Consider the following 20,069-nt stretch of genomic DNA (forward strand, 5'->3'; position numbering starts at 1 on the left):
CTAGAGCCACAGTTCTTGCTCTTCTTTTTCATTCTGTTACTTTTTTGTAGCTTTATTCTGCATTGCAATATAACAATGTGTTAGGCTCTGTGTTAATGAATAAAAGCTTCTCCGTTAACCCCCCCCCTTTTTTTTTATTATTTAATGGTTAAGTTATTAGCAGGCCGTTGTGGCCAGATTTGTGTTTCTAGCTGTAATAAAGTTGCCACAGTAAGAACTTTAGTTGACTGTGTGCTGTGAAGGGTAACGGGGTGGGCACTTGTGACCTGTGGCTACTCAACTAGGGAGTCTGGAACGGGGACTTGGGCCTGTTTGTGTCCCTGGTTGATTCAGTAGCAGTCCTTTGTCATTCCCCACAAAAGGACATGGGCCTGTAGCAAGTCACAGCCTGAGGGTCTTCCTTAATTGGCATTAAGATGCTTTAGTGAAAGACCAGTTTCTCTGACTTCTCAGATCCCTTACCTTGCCAACAGCAGCAGGTAACAAGGGTGTCCATCCCAGGATTGTTGCCTCTGGTGAGTGGTTACTCTGAGAATCTTTTATAGAGCATACATATAAAGAAGTTACTTCTTGACCTAGAATGGGAAGGCAAATTGGAAAAAGTCTAATAAAGTTGACTGGATTTTGTCTTCATTTCTCTGAATGAGAAGTATCCCTCTTCCTATGACACTGGGTAAATCTTGAACAACCAGCCTGTAACATCATCCGTAATTTGACAGGATTCTCTAGTCATTCCAAACCCACCCTGATTACTAAGTTCCTTTACCCTTCCTTCCCTTCCCTGCCCCTGCTTCTGTCTCCCACCAACCCTCTCACAAGTAGAGAATTATAAACTTAGATTTAGAAGGAACCCTTAAGATCAACTGTAACTCACCAGTCCCCTCACTTACCAGATTAAAAAACAAAAGCCTTGGAGAATTTAAATTCACAGATCACATGAGTGACTAATCTGCACTAACAACTTGTGCTTCACTTTTAACTCAAGTGTACTTTATCTCCCTGAAGTTAATTTTCCTTGTCCCAAGACCACAGCTCACTCTCCACAAAAGACTAGAAGTGCTGTAGGTGTGATGGCAGAAGGCCTCTCATGCATGGTCTCCTATTCAACCTAAATGCATATGGCTCTTCTTAGGGCATTAAGATAATTAGTATAGAGATTTTTTTCTGTTGACCTTTTCTCGCATCTCATTTGGTTTACAGTATTAAAAAACCTAACTGCTGATAAGTATTGCAGCGTGTTATCTCATGGCGTTGTGGTCTCTCAGTCCCACATTTGGCCTATGAAATTAGTGTTCTGTGTCCCGAGTTTGCACAGAGGAGCAGCCTTCATTTCATTGTCCAGATAGTTTCCTCTTGTTAGTTGTTGGTGGTCCTTTGTCATATGGTCCAGCTCTCCCTTAATAAACTAACTCTCTCTCTAGTTAGGACTTAATTCTGCCTGTACCATCTCCCCCCAGAGACCAGATTTTTATTTTATCTAGTTCTTGAATAGAAGGCCTCTTTACATAATGAGTGCTCTCTAACGGAGGAGTGCAGAGAAGGAGGCAGATGCCAGCTGCCACCACGACCTCCAGGGGTATTGGTGTTAAATTTTTAAAAACTTTTTGGGTTCCCTATGTGGTCCTTCTTATTATAGAGTCCTTAGCATGGTATTCCGGTTGGGTTTTCCCTTCTTGCCACCTTTCCACCCCCTGCCTCAGTCACTGCTTAGGCTGTATATAAATTCTGGATAGGTATTTTTGTTTGTTTGTTTAAGAATGTATTTATTTGGCAGACACAGCGAGAAGAGGGAACACAAGCAGAGGGAAGTAGGAGAGGGAGAAGCAGGCTTCCAGCTGAGCAGGGACTCCCCTTGTGGGGCTCCATCCCAGGACACTGGGATCATGACCTGACCCGAAGGCAGACACTTAATGATTGAGCCACTCAGGTGCCCCTAAATTCTGGATACTTCTTTTTGAGCTCTTTTTATTGCCTGAGTGCCATGACCTTCTTGCATGAACTTAATTTTCTTTTAGGTCTTAGACCGGAATTGTTCCAGCAGCTCCATCCTGAACCTTCACTCCCCACCAAACTCTTAGGTTCAGGACTTACTGCTTATTATGTAGCCCTAGGTCATCCTATTTTGAGATTGGCGAGAATCTGCCCCCCTATAAAAGAACTAACTATTCCCTCTTTATGCTGAGGTAGAAATACCATTTTAGACTTAAATACAGTTTGTAGTTGAAGGACCTGTTTCCTGGTTCTCGGGTGTTGTGTTGTCCTTCCCTACCCCCTACCACCTTGGCTTTGCATTGTTGTGGAAGGCAGAGAGATGGCGGAGTACTATTCATTTTGTTCTTGACTAGATACCACAAATAGGTTATGCCAGTTAGTTGAAAAGCCTCATGAAATAAATTTATGAATTGAAACGGAGTCTTACACATTTAGTTCTATTCAGAGCGGGGGCTAAGACTTTCTGGGTATGTAATACTCCGTGAAGCAGTCTATAAATACCTAAACAGTCCTCCTTCAGAGTTCAGAATTGGGTTCCAGGACCTCAGGTGATAAGATATATTTGTGACAGAAAGGCACTGTAGCTGGCTGGGTATGTCTGAATGGAGAGTTTAGCTTGAGGAGCCCAAAGCTTTGGGAGCTTCTAGAGTGAACCAGGGAATTGTTGAAACATGTTGGCTTCTGCTTTTTAAGTCTGAAGGCGATAGGTTGGGTGTAATTCTTAAGTATACTTGCTCTTCCCTTTTTAACATCCCCTAGCGTTTAAAAACTATTATTATCTCTTAGTGGAATAGCCTTCACAATGCTAGAGAAACCGAGGACAGAAGCCTTTGTCGCTCTATTGCTCTGTCTCAATATTAGCCTCATGAAGCTACTTTCAGATAAAGGTTTCCTAAACTGCTTTCTATCAGTAGCTTGGGAGGAACTAAAATAAGCTCAGTAAAGAAAAGGTGCTTCTGTGTAGTAGGGCCCTATAAGAGGAGGTTTTAGTGTGTGGCATAGTTTTGGAAAGCATCTAACATCTCCCAGATACTCCAGAGCGCTTCATTAAAGGAGCCCCCGCAGTTGGTAATAAGAGTCTGTTTCCTTCAGTTCTGGGATAATTTTCCTCAGAAAGCTTGGATTACAGGGGTTAGAGAGTCATGGTACAAGTTAATCCAGGAAATCTTAAAATGTCTCCTTTGACATTGAAAGTTTCAGAGAGGTGCAGCTGGGCATTCAAAAAACTAACTTTGAGTTCTTGTTTATTTTTTGTGTTACAGGCTTTCCTCGGAGACGGGTGGCATGGGGAGCAGCTAGAACAATGCAGATTCATCCATAATCCCTTTCTGCTGTTCACCACCACCCATGATCCATCTGTGTAGTTTCTGAACAGTCAGCGATTCCAGGTTTTAAATAGTTTGTAAATTTTCAGTTTCTACACACTTTATCATCCACTCGTGATTTTTTAATTAAAGCGTTTTAATTCCTTTCTCTGTTCAGCTGTTAATGCTGAGATCCATATTTAGTTTTATAAGCTTCTCCCCCCCCCCCTTTTTTTTGGCTCATGAATTTTTTTTTCTGTTTGTCATGGAAATGTAAGAGTGGAATATTAATACATTTCAGTTTAGTTCTGTAATGTCAGGAATTTTTCAAAAAAATTAAAAGATGGACTGGAGCTTTTTCTTTGTGAATAGAAACTGGATGCCACAGTGATTCATGTGGGTTTTATTCCTGTTGTCTTGCTGTTCTTTTTGCACCTTTTATGCCTCAGAGGACAAGGACCCTGCTTGGGTTTTGAATATAAGCCTTTATTCCAGTTAAGATGTTTTCTTCTGTTTTACCACTCCATCTTTTTTTTGTAGCCCTTGAACCAATTTTCCCTTGAGCCTACCTTGCAGAGTAACCAAATAACGTTCAAGCTAGCCATGTGCCCTTTGTCTGAAAGTTTGGAGGAGGGTTACATTTACCTAGGACTTGTCTGCAAAAAATAGGCAAGCACTTCCACTGGGTGGGCAGGGGATGGGGAAGGATGCACGTGCGTACTGTGGGAGCAGTTGAATGTGTGTGTGTCGGACTGGAATTCAGGTTGCTGGACATGTCTGTCCCATACTTGGCCAAGCTAAAAACCAGTCTTTTGTTTTGAATGTTCATTTACAGTTATAAGAATATGTGTTTTAACATTTTCTGTCTTCTAAAGTCCTTCCAGAAAGATGTACCTGCTCTCGTTTATGCAGATGATTTTAGAAAAGGTTGAAACTTTAAGCAATGTTCATTTAGTGGGGGGAAGAAAGCATAAAAGGAGGGAAGAACTTGTCCAGAGTCCTCAGATAATGTCTGGAGCCCAAGGCTCCTACTTCAGCCATGTGTCCTGCCCCATACATTCACCAAGAAAACCCTCAACAGCTGGGCCTGCGTGGAGTGGCTATATTTTAAGATTTTTCACAGGGGTTACAATATGACAGTCCCCACCCCAATCAGGCACCAGGATAAAAGCAGGGACTTAAAACATCATCCCCTTCCTTCAGCCTGAGCCATCACATGCTTTCACAATCTCCTAATCTCCCTCTCGGCCCTAAGCCAGGGCTTGGGCAGAGAAACGGAGGGACAAAGAAATTAGTTACATTGCCACCTGAGAAACCTCAGAGGGGAGGACCCAGCCTTCGCCTCCCTCCTCCCAAGTGCAAAATGTGTAAACAGAGTAAACGGAAAACAAAAAAGTGCAGTCTAAGTGGCTCCCTTTCCTCCTCCCCAGGGTTGGGGGAAAAGAGTATAGAGGAACGTAAGAGGCAAGTCTGGCTTTTCTATTGCCTTACCGCTCGCTGAACATAATGGGGTGAAGCAGGAAGGGGCCAGTCTGCCCGTACCCACAGCTCTAGGGTAGTACTTGTCCTTCATTTCCACAGCTGCCAGTAGCCCTAGAGTTTCATCAGGTGAATTGGTCAGGGGTCAGACTCCCTTGAGCCTGACTTAAGGCTGGGACAGCCCCATCTTTCTCTGTTGATTATGTGGTGCTTATATATTATTTATATAAATAACTTTTCTATGTACAGGAATCAGAGTGGCTTTCATGGAGGGAGGGAGGCTGGAGGCTGCAAGGCTTCACCACTGTTGGAGTTGTCCAGTTCAGTGCTGTCACAGTCTGAGTCCTCATTAGTGGGAGGGCCCTGTGAAGAAGAGAAGTACAGTGAGGGGAGGCTCAGCAGCTCTTGGTGTTACAGATTGATTCCTTCAGGATCCTTCACTGAGGTCTTGTAATAGCCAGCAGCTCCCTGATTTTTCACAGTCTTCAGATTTCAGTGGCTGAGGCCATGAGATGTCAAGGCACCAGGTTCCCGTTTCAGGATTCGTCCTGGCTGCGATTTACAGCTACTGTACAAGCAGCACCGTTCACCTACTAACCATGCTTACATGCTCTATACCCTGGGCCTCTCAGATCCACCCTGTGGATGTAGGCCCCTTGGTACGGGAGGAACTGGGCTCGCATATTGAGTGACTTGGAAGCTAAATACTGAGCTTTCTGGTGTCTGTCTGTCTACCTCTAAAGTCCTAAATAACTATGCATCTGCTCTTAAATGTACCTAGTTGTTTCTGAGACTCACCTGCTCCCCTCTGGGTAGGTCCTGGTGTGGGATGGGTCGGGAGCTGGGTTCGGGGCCAGGAACCACCTCTGATGCAGGTGGGTCCAGTGGGATTTCTGAGCCCTGGGAACACATGTCATCAGACCGCTCATCTGGCCGCTCGTCGGTGTTCGTACTGCCAACTTCAGGTGTGCCACTGGGGGAGGGCTCACTGGCTGTGCCCTCCTCCCCATCAGATGGATTCTCTGAGCTGAAGGTGGACAGTGACTGGCGCATGTTCATGCCTTGAGGCCACCTATATGTTGGAGAGGCCAGGGTTACAGTTGGCATACCGCAGCCCCCTAAGCAAAACACTGTCACTACTGTACGTGTCACTTACCTCTGGCTTGATGGCAGCTCTACTTCACTGTCTACCTCTCCTTCCTCTTCCTCCGATGAGATGCCACGTTTCTGCAGGAGAGGAGTACTGCAGTCAGAAGTGGGAAGAGATCAGCAAGGACCCAAGAGAAGGGAACATAGTCATTAGGGTTAAGTAGGGAATGGCTTAAGATGAAGACCTAATATGGGAGGTGAGTTGTGGACTTGGGCCCAGGGGAGAACAAGGAAAGGGTAGGAGCTTAGGAACCACCCCATACTTTACCTGGCTCCGGGTGACAGCAGCCCTGTACAGCAGTGCAGCTGGGGTCAAGTGCTGGGACCCAGCCCGGCTTCCTCCCCGTCCCGCCGTCCCTTCCCTTCCAGTTCCCAGCAGCCCCACAACGTCACCAGGCCCTACTGGTGGAGGTGGCTCCCCTTTGGCTCCCCCAGGTGAATCTGGGCTGGTGGAGCCTGGTGCAGAGCCCTCACTTGGAGGGGTATCTCCCCGAGCTGGAGGTGGTGAGCCAGGATCCCCAGCTCCCCCTGTGGCCCCTCGGCCCCGGGCTCCCAGTGCTGCCGACAGCAGATCCGGGGATGATGAAGACATCTTTCGGAGCAGGAGGTCATGGTGGAGCCCACGCAGGGCTGGAGGACAGGCCTCCCAGGCTGAGGGTCCCCCTCCTAGCCCCCCTGGGCTTCCTGGTCCCCCAGGTTCATGGGGTGGCAAAGCTGCACGAAGCCCAGGCAGGTCTCCACAGCTGCCCTTGGCGCTGGCCTTGCGGTGACGAGTCTTGCCACGACGACTCCGTCCTGGTGAGGGGGGGCCCTTAGGACACCCAGGAAGCCCCACCCCACTCAGGGCAGCATCAAGTTTAGGTAGCAAAGATTCAGTCTTGAGGATATCTGGCCTGGTAGGGGAGGGAAAGTACAAGTCTGAGATGAACAGAAACCAATCTTGAAACATACCAAACTTGAAAGCCCTCCCCAACCTTGGGTAGTACAAAGTCTATCCCCCCCACCCCCCCACAGATCATCATCTGGGCATCCTCGGTCTCCACCCCTGCTTCTAGCACTCCCCCTGCCGATCTGCAGCCTCACCACTTGAGAACTCTGGTCCCACCTTTTACTGTGGGGTGACAGTTTCTGTGGGACGTTCCTCTTCTTGATGAGCTTCTCCATAGTGTTCCCATGCAGGAGGCCTCGGGAAGGGTGTGACTTAAGCAGACCTGGGCATCTCCGCTCTAAAGCTTGTTCCCTCCTAAAGATAAGACACCTCAGTCCAGCATGTGATCAGAAAGGGGGACCCAGGCTCTGTAGGTTCTCTGTGTCACAGCTCCATGAGGATGAGATCTGATGCGTGGGGTGCATACGGTTACCTGAGCAGCTCCCGCTCCTTGAGCTCCAGCTGCAACATGAGGGCATTAAGCTCCATGTACAGGTTGTTGGCTCTCTCCAGCTTCCGTTCGTAGTGCTCCCGGATGTCCAAGGCATGTCTGAAACAGGCAGAAGGGTCTCTGAGGTGAGCCAGCGTCACCTGATGCTGTAATTAGTCCCAGTCTCTGGGAACTGGTCCAGGGTCCCTGCTGGTGATGAAATCCCCTTCCCAGACAAATGCACACACCTGAGCTCCTCCCTCCTCCGCATCACCAGCTCCTCTTCTAGGCGGTGCAGACAGGTCCCTTCTGACTTAATTTTTTCAAAGTGCAGCTTTACCTCTTCGCGCCACTCTGCCTAGGGGGTGAAGAGAATGAGGGGTGAGGGACCTCCTTTGAGCACAGAGGAGTAGGCACAGGACTGGCCAGGATGGGGGGGTCTCAGCCCTCCCAAGAGCGAACCTACCATCCCTTCCACCCATCCCCACATCCCCTCAGAGGGCACACTCTTCTCTGCAGAGGGAGGGAGTAAAGGTGTCCCTTTTCCCGCCCACAGCACACCTGGGACTTAAAGTAAGTCTCCTGGGGTGTGGACAGGACGTCGGCTGAGGCGATGTCCAGGTGCAACAGGATCTGGCGGAACGATGGACGATTTCTTGGTTTGCTGTTCCTGGAGGGCATGGAGTTGGAGGGGGGTAATGGAGACAGAAATTTTAGGGATGACCAGAAAGGAACTAGAGCATCCTTTCCCCAGATGTGCCCTGGAGAAGAGAACGCTAGAGTGTGTTCTGTGACCGGCTCCTTGGTCCACTGGCTCTGCTCTCCCATTAGCACATCAAAGTCCTGCAGTAGGGAAACCTATTTAATCCTATTTTCCGAACACCTTTTTCTGAGTAACTACATTCAGACAGACACGCTTGGGGAAATGGTAAACCAAAGGTGGGAAATCACCAACCTCCCTTCAGAGTCTAGGTTCCAAACAAGGCCCTAGGGCCCTCTCTTCCTGGGTTCTAACGCAGCCCTCTCACTCCAGTTACCGTGCTCTGGGGCTGTGCTGGCCCTTTGCAGGTGCACCCTGGCTGCTCTGGCCAGCCGGGATTGGGGTCTGTCTTATACAGACCAGGAAACGGGCTCGGGGTGATAACACTTGCCCAAGGCGGCACAGTTTGTCTCAGTCACGAGGGAGTTTGGGCCCTCTTTGCCTGTCCAGGATTCTGGGCCTGGAGGCCTGGCTTCCAGGTGCCGTCCAACTGCCAGCAACCACCCTTCACTTTCCAGCTTTGCCAGGCCGTCCTTACCAACACTGGCGAAGCAGGATTTTGAAGCCGTCTGGGCAGCTGGAGGGCACAGGCAGATGGAGACTGTTGCTTCCCACGCCCCAGATGATGGCTGAGGAATCTACGTCTTTGTAGGGGATCTCACCAGTCAGCAGTTCCCATAGCACCACGCCAAAGGACCTGGGGATAAGAGGGGACATCCCTTGGGAGGGGCTCCCTCCAGAGGCCCTGGAAGCCCCCTCCCTCCCTAGGGTTGGCTAGCTGCCCGCCTCAGTGCTCAGCTCAGCCCTCACCAGATGTCGACCTTCTCGGACACAGGCTCATTGCGGATCACTTCAGGGGCCATCCAGGCTACTGTCCCTGCAAAGGACATCTTGGTGCTCTTGTCACTCAGCTCCTTGGAAGTGCCAAAATCGGAGATCTTCACCACATCGTCGTACGTGATTAGCATGCTGGTAAAGATCGTAGTCAGCTGGGGGCCAGGCCCCTCTCCACACCTCTTCTAGCTGCAGCAACTCTAACTTTAAGTCATTTGGGACACCCAGAGGCCGGGGGCTTGCCACAGTCCTCCTGAAATAGGACTGTCATTTGGGAAGGGTTTTTGAGATGGGCCACATGGACTCAGGACGGGGGTCTGGAAGCAGGGAGCCGGCTACACTGGCTGGGGGGTCACTTGCAGGAGACCATGCACGTCAGCTTCTCTGTGCTTGCTGGCTTACTCACTTGGGGGACTTGAGGTCTCTATGGATAATCTTGTGCAGGTGCAGGTAGTTCATGCCACCGGCGATGCCCATGGACCAGTCAACCAGCAATGAGGGGGTGACAGGGCGGCCAGCCCGCAGTACCTCGTACAGCTGGCCCTGGGCGCAGAACTCCATGAGGATGCAGTAGCAGGGAGCCTGGGTGCATACGCCCCTGGGGGCCAAAAGGGGGCGTTAGGGCCTGGGCCAGCCTCCCAGGCCCCTGATTCCCACTTGGAAACCGACCCTCCCTATCCCCTGTCCCCGCCCAGCCCCCTTTAACCCCTGCCCACAGCCCAGTGGCCCTGGCTTCAACCCCTGCCTGGGACCTTACTTGAAGGTGATGATGTTGGGGTGCTTCAGCTTCCGCAGGTGCTTGATGTCCGTCTCCTTCAGGTCCCGTACCTTCTTTACAGCCACCTCCTCCCCATGGAAGCGTCCCAGGAACACCGCGCCCTGGGCCCCCGAGCCCACCCACTGCAGGTCCAGGATCTCCTCAAAGGGGACCTCCCACAGGTCTGCGAACAGGAGGCGAAGTGCCACCAGGCTCGGAGGGAGCCACGCGCAGGAGCTTGGAATGGGCAGGCACGGGCAAGCCTGGGGCTGGCTGAAGGGACTCGGGGGCCCAGGCCGAAAACAAGCCACAAGAGGCCAAGGAGGCAAGGGCTGGGGGAACAGGGAAGGGAGCCAACAGAGGCCTCCGACAAAGCCAGGGCGTTGCGGGGGTGTGCTGCTGAGGGGCCATGTCTGGGCCCCAGGGGAGAGATGGGGCTGCCCACCAGGTCTCGGGGAGACAGGGACAGTGCCTCCATGAGGATGCGGCCTACCTTCCTGCTGCTGCTTGTGCTCTGTGGAGTAGGCTTTGCCGATCATGGTCCAGACAGGTCGCAGGCAGCCGAAGAGCCCTTCCAGAAAGCCGCTGCCGCTCTGGCACTGCAGCCGCACCTCGTCAGCTCGGACCCTGGATGCCCGACTCTCAGGTGACCCCGTGGCTCCCCCGGGGCCCCCTGCATCCTGCTCGTGGAGCTGCAGGACACTATTGGCGAAAGGCTCAGGGGGCGGCTCTCCCCCGGGAGAGGGGCTCGGCCCGCCCCCGCCCTGCCCGCCCAGCGGCACCACATCTCGGAGTACACACTGGGTGGGCGTCAGGTCCTTCTCCGGGGTGCAGTCGGAAGTGTCCGGGTCGAGCTTGCGCATCGACGCCTCGCTCAGGGTGGACACGAAACCCCCGAAGGAGGGAGAGGGTGTGCGGGTCTCATGGAGGCAGGCCATGGCCTCTGGGCCTGGGCGCGGCGGGGGGCCGTGGGCCCTAGGAAAATAGAGGAAGGGAGGGAGGGTCAGCTGGGGCTGCGCCTCAGAGGCAGAAGCCTGGTGGGGGATCCGGGCCCCCCACAGCCCCGCCAGAAGTACCACTGGAGCTGCACTCACCCTCGGGGATCCATCTCAGTAACCTGACGCATGAGCTTCCTCTGGAGCCTCCATTAGTAACATCCCTGAGCAACATTCTCAGGTGGACCCAGGCAACAGCCCCACACTCAGGCACAGACCCAGAGCTTATGCCAGAAACTCAAGTATTATGGTAACAGACTCGTCCCCTTCTCCTCGGAAGACTACTGTAATTCACCTGTGGAGCTCCCATTTCTGTCATTTCAAGCTCCCATGCACACGCAGAAGTCACATAAGGGTCTCTCAGACGTACATCTTCTACTCCGAGTCTCAGCCTCAGGTCTGTGATAGTAACACCAGAGGTCTCCCTGGCGTCGAGGCACACACAGGTGACACGCAGGCACTCTCAGAGGACATTCCTGGGCCTCTCACGTGCTGGGGAGGCACCTGGGGCTCCCACTGGTGTACTTACACGTGAGATGGCTGAGGCTTCACAGGAACACTAGCCTCAGGTGAGAGTCATCCCAAGGCACCCTCGGGCTCTCATCTGGGACTCCCTCTCCAGTGCTCACACACACCTGGGCCTTGCCAAGGTAAGGGAAGCCTGCAGTCCCTCAGCCGAACTGGCGGTGGTTGGGGATGGAGGGGGAGCAGAAGACAAGGCAGAGCCATCCAGTGGGGAGGCAGATGCAGAAGCTGGGACGAGCGGGAGCCTACTGCTTCACCCCCCCTTAGGCCTGACATCAGTTCTGCTGCTCCCTCAGGGGTCAGTTACAGAGGCCCTGTCTCCTTGCTTCTTCTCCATCACCCCATCCCCAGCTTCCAAACCAAGTACTAGCTTTCCAGAAGATGGAGATTTGTCCCAATTCTCGTAACTAGGTGCTATTTAAAAAGTAACCATTAAAAAAATCGGAATTCTAAGGGCACCTGGGTGGCTCAGTTGGTTAAGGATCTGACTTCAGCTCCAGTCATGATCCCAGGGCCCTGGGAGAAAGCCCAGCATCCGGGCTCCTCCTTACTCAGCGGGGAGCCTGCTTCTCTCTCTCCCTCTGCCCCTCCCCCAGCTCCTGCTCACTCACTCCAAGAATTAAAATCCTTTTTTAAAAAAATGTTATTTATTTGAGAGTGGGAAAGAGAGCACGAGAAAGCACAAGCAGAGGAGCAACAGAGGGAGAAGCAGACTCCCCACTGAGCAGGGAGCCTGATGTGGGGCTCAATCCCAAGACTCTGAGATCATGACCTGAGCTAAGCGACCCAGAGGCCCCAAATAAATCTTAAAAGTCTGGGTGTACCTGGGTGGCTCAGTCGGTTAAGCATCGAACTCTTGATTTCGGCTTAAGGTCGTGAGATCAAGCCCTGTGTCGGGCTCCATGTTTAGCAAAGTTTGCTTCTCTCCCTCTCCCTGTGCACTGTCGCCCTCTCGAATAAATAAATGTTTAAAAACAGAATCTGAATTCTAGCCTTGCCTCTGCCACACACTGGCTGTGTGACCTCAGGCAAACTGGACTGGGCCTCAATTTCTCCAACTGTACAAAGGGGATAAACTAGCTGTCATCACTCAGGCACAGCAAACTCTTCGACCTATACCAAACCTGTCTAGAGCTTGGCGTCTGGAGTCATTCCAGTCTTCTGTCTTCCTCCACATCTAGTCTGCTAACGGATCCTGATATGTGAGGATTCCTGAGGACAGTGATGCTCTGACTGTTCCTCATATTAGGGTCCTTCCTGAACCCCTGCACCAGAGCCTCTGAATCACAACGGGAGAGGAGGGACAGGAATCTACACATAAAAAGGGGCCACTGGATGATGACACAGATGCACATGGAAGTTTGGCACTCCCGATGGTATCAACTCTTGTAACAATTTCCAGGATTCTCAAGGATTTTTCAGTGTTTGTGGGTGGGCCTGAAACATGCATATTTAACAAGCACCTCAGGTGATTCCTACTTGACTTTGGCCCATTTGAAAAGCTCTGACCCAATGCCAGTCTGTTCTCTCTAGTTCCACCTCACTGTCTTAATTTCGGACTCTGGCTGTGTCAGCTAACCCGAGACTGCCTCGTAGTCTCCCAGTACTTAACACAGTGCACCCCCCAACTCCATTTTCCATCATTCTTTAGAAGGATCTTCCTAAAACACAGATTGGCCATCACCCCCTCTTCTGCTTCAAGCCCTTTAAGACTCCCTACTGCCCTTGGCCCAGAAGCCTTATCTCCATGATCTGGTCCCTCGCCAGCCTCGTCTCCCACTGCTGTTGGCACCCGGGCCATAGAGAACTGACACCAGGCTACATGGGGCTTCTGTGCCAGGGCCCCTAAAGAGAATGGCTAACTCTTAGGCAAGGCTTAGGATGTACGTTAGCCTCTGCCGACAGGCGCATTAGCTCAATTAATCCTCAAAACGACACTCGCCCCAAGTGACAGAGGTACTGGATAATCTGCCCGGGGTGCCCTCTCTGAGGAAAAGCCGCAAGCTCCGCCCCCGGGCGTTCTCTGCCTGGAAGTCGCTTCCCCCGCCATCTCTCCAAATCTCAGTCCTGGAAGTGTTCCTCCCTGTCTTCCCCCCACTAACCACCCCCACCCCGCCCCGCTCTGAGCTGATATCCGTCGGGGCCGGCACAGCCCGCCTGTACCTCCTTCATCGTGGCTCCCATTAGCCCGGAGGCACTGTGGGCTCAGGCGTCCGGCTCCTCCGACAGCCCGCCCTCCATGAGACCCCCGACGCTCTCGCCCGGGATCCCAGGCTTCGCCCAGCACCCGCGCGCGGGCAGGACCGTGGTCTTAAAGGCCGCCCCTACGCTAAGGACGCAGGAGCTCCCTGGCTCTTCACCGCCACCCAGGGATGGAGCTGTACCCGTCTGTCCCTCTATATTCTTGAGGAAACAGACTCAGAAAGCTTTAGTCACAGTCAGATCCAGCCTCTGAATCCTCAACATATCCCACGAGCTATCGGCGCCTGTGGAGGGGAGTAGATGTACACCGTAATGCCAACGACAAATCCAGGCCAAGAATTTACTCCGCAGGATCCCAGGGCTTTCGCCCGCGCCCCCAAGGCGGGGCGGCTGGCCCGCAGGAAGGGTGGGCTGGATCAGGCCGTTCGCGGGTCCCACGGGAAGCCCCAGGAAGGCCCTCCGAGGCGGGGAGGAAGGGGTTACGGCCTCAGCGCCCCCTCCCCCTTCCCGACCTCCTTCCCGGCCGTCACGTGGCGCGGGGCGCGTGGCTGGAACCGGGCGGGGGCCTAGCGGCGGAAGGAGGGGGTCCGGGTGGAGAAGGGGAGGGGACTCAGCGGGTTGGGGGAAGCGCTGGGCGCTGCGGCGTAACCATGACGACTGGGCCCGAGGCGGCGTGTGAAGTCACCAGGACAAGATTAGCCCAGAGTCACGTGAGCGGCGGCGGGGGCGGGGCTGCGCCTGGGCCCCGCCCCTGACCCGGGCCGGTCCATGTGCTGGTGGTCAGGAGCGCTGCGGGAATCACGGGCTCCGATCCCAGGCCCCCTCAGTCGGCCGCCTGTGCGCTGCCCTCCTTCGCATACCTCTCTCGACCCCTCATGCAGACACATCTTCGGCCCGGGCACCGAGCGGAGGGAGAGCCATTGGTGCTGGGGAGCGGGGACTCGGCTTGGAATGTGGGGAGCAGTGCCACAGAGAAAGCAGGAGATGGGGAGATAGGGACACAGAAAGGGCAACAGGCACACCCAGAGAACGGGGCGGGGAGGGGGTGGCGAGCGGAGAGATTCAGAGACCGAAACGGTGAAGCGCAGGGAGAATCAAATCGGAAAAGGATGGATTGAACGCCTGAATGTGAAAAGCAGAGAGGGCACTGAGAAAAAAGTAGCGGAGAAAGAACTGGAAAACGTGGAGACCATCTGTGCCCTTCCCAAGTCTTTCCTATTTAGAAGCTGAGCCTTGACTAGGCACCACACCTGGGTTTTTAAAGTTCTCAGTCCTCATGTGGTGTTTGGCAACTAGGAGTTTCAGGCATAGAGAGGGTGACATGCTCAGGCACTTGCCACCAAGCCTCCCTCCAGTTCACCAGGCTTCCCCAGAGGCCCCTCTGGTATCCAGGGCTCGCAACTAGGGAGACAGGGAGAGAAACCATTTCACCTGTTTGTCTTTTAGGGCAGTGGGAGTTACCTGAAGAAGTAGGTGTGATCCAGGGAAAGGGAGGGACTCTAGCTGGGCTCCTCAGGCCACCGCCAACCTGTCCTTAGGCTAACACAGCTCCTCCAGACTGACCTGAGGGAGTCAGGGGAAGCCAGGCCCCAGGGAGCTACAGTCAACTGGATATTCCTCTCCCAACACAGAGCCCCTCTCAGTTTCCTTTATCTCTGACCTACCAGCTGTGTCCCACTGCCCCCCAGCTGGGCCTTGGCGCCAGGATTTTGGGGGCACATCATGCCAGAAGCCCCTGGCCTAGACATTCGGTCACCTTGGGGGAGGGGAACTGCCTCCCTGGCCATCAATTATGCAGAGCATGGAGGAAGGGCAGAGACGTGACAGGAGGGGGTGGATATCTCCATCATCCTGTCAACCATATTTACCAAGTGCTTACTGCGCAGAATTCCAGATTGGGTGAGGGGCAGAGTGGTCCCTAAACCCTACATCTGCCAGGGCAAGAGGCTCTCTGGAAGCCCTAGGAGGTCCTAATTCGGTTTCAGCTACCTGATTCTCTGCTGGTGACTCCCAGAGTGCCCACTCAGGAGCCTGTGGTGGAGTGGGTGCCGGAAGGTCCCTCTGCTTCCCTGCAGTGTTGGAAGCTTGTGGCAAGGGAACCCTTTGAATTCTCTCTCCTGTCCTGTTCTGTTCTAACAGCACAATCTCAAGGCCAAGTTGCATGCATGTCTGGCAGTCTTGGGGGCTCAGCTGAGAGGCCAGGCCATCTGTCTAAATTGCAGGCTCTCACACTGAGCACTCACCACTGCCCTGGACCTCAGTTTGTCCTCAGGAAAAAGAGGAAGGTTCTTCTCTCTTGAGTGAGGGTGAGAAGGAAGGTCTTCACAGGGAAAGGAAACCCAAGATTCTGGGGGGGGATGCTAGTTCCACCTCTACAGGCTTTGAGATCCTGATAGGATAAAGGACCATGACCCCTCTTGACCTTGCCTCCTGGCCACTGGCCGCAGCTGTTTTTCTTTTTGAATACAGGGTTCTTTTCAGATGGAAGGCACTACAGCTTTGTCAGTGCCTTCATCAGGGGGAAATGTCTTCCCCAACGAACTTGGGGTAAATTGGAGATCACCCCTAAATCCAGGCACCCCCCTCCAACCTCATACAGTTCAAGTCCTGAGATGCCTCCCCTGGTGCCACCACCTCTTCTTCCAGTCAGCTGGGCAGTGATGGGGCAGGGGGAGGGGGCAGGGCTATTTAGGAAAAAAGAGCTAACTTTGGATTTGGAGAGATCAGAGCCAGAACCTTAGTTTTGCCATGAGTTGAAGAATGTTACCCCTTCAAGGCTCCCCGCTCTACCTTCTGCGGTGGGGATGGTTTAAGATGATGTGGGGAATGCCGTGAGCACACTGCCTGGGTCCTGACTCTGTCCTCCTGGTTAGTTGGACACCGGGTCTGTCTTTGTGGCTTCTGGAGAGGCCAGCTCTTCGTATGACCAGAAAAAGGCAGACTGGGTCTCAGACATTCTAATTCCACAGGACTTTTCTCAATATCAGGTCCCAGGGAAACCAGGTCCCAGTGGCGTGGGGCGCTGGAGTCCCCAGTCATTGGTCTCTTTGCTACCAGACCCTCAGTCCTTCCTCTACAAATCCTATCATTCCACCACCTCTGGACTAAGGGAGAAGGCCTGCACCACATACTCACCCTTGGCCAACGTGGCCCAGGATCACCCTGCAGCCCTACCCTTTAAGGTCAGGAGGGAAGGGAAAGGAGGGGTAGAAGCAGGGTATGAAGCGCCACAGTGTCCCTCCTACTCAGGTCCTCAGGTGGACCCGGAAGAAGTACAGCACATTTAAGCAAATAATTCCTGGGGTGGATGTGCATTTAAAATGATCTGGAAGATCAAAAATCATAAAGAAATAAAAATATAAAAAGATCTGGAAGGACAGATACCGAAGTGTAACCATTTCTAGGTAGGTGGAATTGTGGATCCTTTTATTTCCTTCTTGTGGCTTATCTGTATTTTCTAATATTTCAGCAATAAGTTTCAATTGCCTTTAAAATAAAAAATCAGATTTTGAATTGAAAACGAGGAAATAAAAATCAGGAGTGCCCATCTGCTCCTGTCACCCGGCTTGGGACAGTGGGTGAGTGGGTAGCCTGGGAATTAGAGAGGTTTGGTTGATGTCCTGTCTCTGCTCCTGACCAGGCAGGCAATCTGGAGTAAGACACTTCTGAACAAACCTGATTCTTCTCTCTGAACGGGAACTGAGGTACCCCTGTCACAGCAGTCATACAGTCTAGAACACAGTGGTTCTGGGTTAGATAGCCCTAAGTCCAAGACCTAAGCTCTTCCCCCAAAGTTTAAAGAAATTACTACTTTAAGTTTCAGTTTCCTCATCCCTAAGACAGGGATGACAAGAACACTCAACTCTTAGTCTTTTAACACTAGTGAGAGAATCTCAGCAAGGTTCTTGGCCCAGGACCCGGCACACACGAAGCACGAAGCTCCCTAGAAACACGAGCCACACCGAAAAGTGCCTAACAAGCAGGAGCAGGGTATCTTTTATAAATATGATTCCCTTCCCTTCTTCCCCTTTTCCTCATCTGCAGTAGAGAGGGTACGGGTGGAAAGGGAGGTGGGCAAACCGCAAGGGGCAAAAAGAAGAGCACCGCGAGAAGGAACCCAAGACTAAGGGCTCTTTGTCCTGAATGACCCTTAGGCCCCTCAGCCCTAGTGTTCCTACCTCAGCACCTTCCCCAAAAGCAAAGATGACCCTGGTCCTCCTGGAAGCAAACAAGACAGACCGGTCGCTGTGGTCAACCCCTCATGAAGCCCGCGCGTCACCTGCTAGCCTGTCTCCACAGTATCCTCCTTCTGCCCCAGGAGGGACTTCTAGTCCCTTCTTCCTCCCCAGGCCAGGTAGGGGAGAGGGAGGACCGCATGTGAGATGCCACTGGGCGAGTTTGGGGTGGTGGGCACTAGGATTTAGGGTCCTCTTCCTGGAAGCCAGATGACCATTCTATCACCTCCAGGGGAAGGACGGGGACACAGCAGCTGGTTTGAGAGGGGTCCTGCCATCCTTAGCTGTAAGGACACACGGGACGTCCAAAGCCAATCCTTACTTAAACTTCTTGCCTCCTCTGCCCATAGCTGGGTTTAATTCGGGGATGGGTATTTAGTTGTGTTTTCATGGGTGCTGGAGTCGGGATATCACACCTTTGGTCTCCCCAGCATCACCTCAGTCCCCACTGGGAGAACGGATGAGTGGCTGGCTCGAGAGGGCAAGCACTCTTGGCCACCCTGAAGTGTGAGATGGGAGACAGCAGGCCCTGAATGGCACTCTGGGAAACTTTGCTGTCTGGACAGGAAGGCCAGGGAGCTCTTGAGCCCTTTCCTTCCAGAATCCCTTGTGCTTGCCTTCCCTCGATACCCTCCGGCTGACAATCAGAGCTCCCAGAGCCACGGAGTCCATCCTGCGAGATGGAAGGGAAATGTCATTTGGAGGGAGGTGGTGGTTGTGGCTGAGAGGACTCTGGGTTGGGGAGAGACCTCAGGCACCCTCCTTCTTGGCTGAGCGCCACCCACCCACTCTTCTCTCAAGAGGGAGCAGGTGCAGAGTTAAAGTCCCCAAAGGTGGGACTCCTTCTATGCTAAGGGACACCCCACCGATTTCCTTCCACTCTCTATAGAGCCTCTGACCCCCTCTTCCCTCGCCTTGGCCAAGGCCATAGTTATCAGGAGGCACAACTGTGTGGAACAGATTCTTGCTTATTTTTTAGCCAAGGAGTTTGAGAAATGTGTGGGGGAAAGGGAGGAGGTTCTTGAAAGGCCTGGGCTGGGGAATTGGGTTAGGGGAGCCAGAGGAGATGGAGAGAAAGAGGGAGAAAACCACAAATGAATGGGGGAGGGGAAGAAGCAACAGCTGGATGGAGAAGGTGAATACCACAACTGGAGGGGATTGGGGGCATCAGAGGGAAGGGGAGGAGGGCCATCACCTGGGCATCCAGGAACAGGTGCTCGCACCCTCTAATCCTCAGGTGCAGCGGGCTGAGTGTGGGAGTGGGGGTGGTGGTGGTGAGGCGGGCGGTGGGCACATCAGGCCCCGTCCTTCCTTTCCTTCCCTGAGAGGGCCCAAACTCTTCCTCCTCCTTCCCTCTCTTCCTCCTGGAAGATGAGTGGGAGGAGAGGAGGGTGTTCTCTTGCCCGCTGCCCTTTAAGTCTGTCCCCCAATCATTCCCCCACCCCCACCCCATACGGTCCTTTCCAGCTCTGGAGGCCCTTCGTCTCCAAGCTGGGCCGCGGAGTCCCTCCGCTCCGTTCCCCTCCTTCCCATCCCCACAGGCGTCGGGTCCATGTCCCCAGTTTCCTCCGCCCCGAAGCCTCAGCATCCCCGCGCCACCCTACCCCACCCCGCCACATCTGCATCCCCGACCCTCCCTCCGCACCCGTATCCCCGGACCCGGACCCATCCCTGCCCCCCACCCCCCAACTCGGCCAGGCTCTCACCTCAGGGGCTCCGCGGCCGCAGCACAAAAGGCGGCGCTGCTGCAGCTCGGCTCCGGATGCTGCTCCCGCCTCCTCCTCCTTCTCCTCCTCCTTCTCTCCTCCCCCCGCTGCCCTCGACCGGACCCGGGGCGCTGTCACAGGCGAGGCTCGTGCGGTGTCCGGGTGCACGGGTGTCAGCCGCAGCTTCCTCCCCCCGCCCCCCGACCCCGAGCCCCTTGCCCACTCGGCTTGAACTCCCGCTCCTTCCAAGGCCCCCGCCCCTGGCCCCCCGGGACGGACACGCCCTGAGCGGGGGATGCTGCGCTGGAGCCGCCGGCCTCTTAAAGGAGCCTGCTGCTGCCATCCGGCGCGCTCCAGGCTCGTCCCAGGCCCTTCTGGGCCCCTCACCTCCCTGCAAACGGTGTCCTGTGACAGTCGCACCTCGGGCCTTACGCTGATTCCGTCGGAGCCCCCTATGACCAGTTTTATAAACTCCTTCCTATTCCCAGAGACAGAAGCCCTTCAACGTGGGATACCCCCCACCCGCCCAGAGCTCTAGCATTGCTCCCCGTGCCATGCCGATCTTGCCAGATTTCCTTCCCCTAATTGTCACCACTCCAGTTTTACCCAATTGGAATCCACTCATTTCAATTCCCCGTCCCCCTCCAGCGTTCCTCATTATCATTGCAAGATTCCCCTGGACCTCCACACCCGTTCTCAGGACACTCATTAGAACCAGACATTTTCGTGATCTCTCTCCAAGGTCACAAGATTTTCCAACATCTTTTAACCCC

General features: G+C 53.6%; 2 protein-coding genes across 15 annotated transcripts in view; one reads left to right on the top strand and one right to left on the bottom strand.

Moving 5' to 3' along the window:
• The window catches only part of LOC111157896 (poly(rC) binding protein 2), a 22,436-nt gene extending 18,734 nt beyond the window's left edge, over positions 1-3,702 (top strand). For 6 of the 8 annotated variants that reach the window (XM_022519613.1, XM_022519611.1, XM_022519612.1 and 3 more), the window contains one exon: positions 3,255-3,702. In XM_022519613.1, coding sequence (XP_022375321.1) covers positions 3,255-3,291 — 37 coding nt within the window. In that variant the 3' untranslated portion in view covers positions 3,292-3,702. The remainder of the gene's footprint in view (positions 1-3,254) is intronic. The other 2 variants (XM_022519609.1, XM_022519614.1) reach the window with 1 other exon arrangement.
• Positions 133-19,361, bottom strand: LOC111157894 (mitogen-activated protein kinase kinase kinase 12). Of its 7 annotated transcripts, XM_022519606.1 has the most exons (15): positions 18,786-18,834; positions 10,435-10,608; positions 10,127-10,335; positions 9,634-9,817; positions 9,283-9,474; positions 8,853-9,011; positions 8,581-8,739; positions 7,844-7,952; positions 7,531-7,640; positions 7,286-7,402; positions 7,030-7,167; positions 6,193-6,817; positions 5,932-6,002; positions 5,574-5,847; positions 4,379-5,138 (listed from the first exon to the last, which is right to left on the bottom strand). In XM_022519606.1, exons 1-15 carry the CDS (start codon positions 18,791-18,793, stop codon positions 5,040-5,042), a joined length of 2,628 nt encoding a protein of 875 aa, XP_022375314.1. In that variant the 5' UTR covers positions 18,794-18,834; the 3' UTR covers positions 4,379-5,039. The 7 variants fall into 7 exon arrangements, 6 of the variants coding, with proteins under 6 accessions (XP_022375314.1, XP_022375312.1, XP_022375311.1 ...); XR_002641323.1 differs by adding an exon at positions 133-575 and having other exon boundaries at positions 4,788-5,138; positions 9,634-10,608; XM_022519604.1 differs by having other exon boundaries at positions 9,634-10,335.
• Positions 19,362-20,069: the final 708 nt, after the last annotated feature.

This window comes from Enhydra lutris, unplaced genomic scaffold, assembly GCF_002288905.1.
Source record: "Enhydra lutris kenyoni isolate GAN:26980312 unplaced genomic scaffold, ASM228890v2 scaffoldscaffold56, whole genome shotgun sequence".
Classification (NCBI taxonomy): domain Eukaryota; kingdom Metazoa; phylum Chordata; class Mammalia; order Carnivora; family Mustelidae; genus Enhydra; species Enhydra lutris.

Coding starts and splice junctions, on each gene's coding strand:
- LOC111157894 (XM_022519602.1), bottom strand. Junction 8,740..8,852: donor TCCGAGAAGGTCGACATCTG/GTGAGGGCTGAG, acceptor TCTTATCCCCAG/GTCCTTTGGCGTGGTGCTAT. Junction 7,168..7,285: donor AAGGAGCGGGAGCTGCTCAG/GTAACCGTATGC, acceptor TCTTATCTTTAG/GAGGGAACAAGCTTTAGAGC.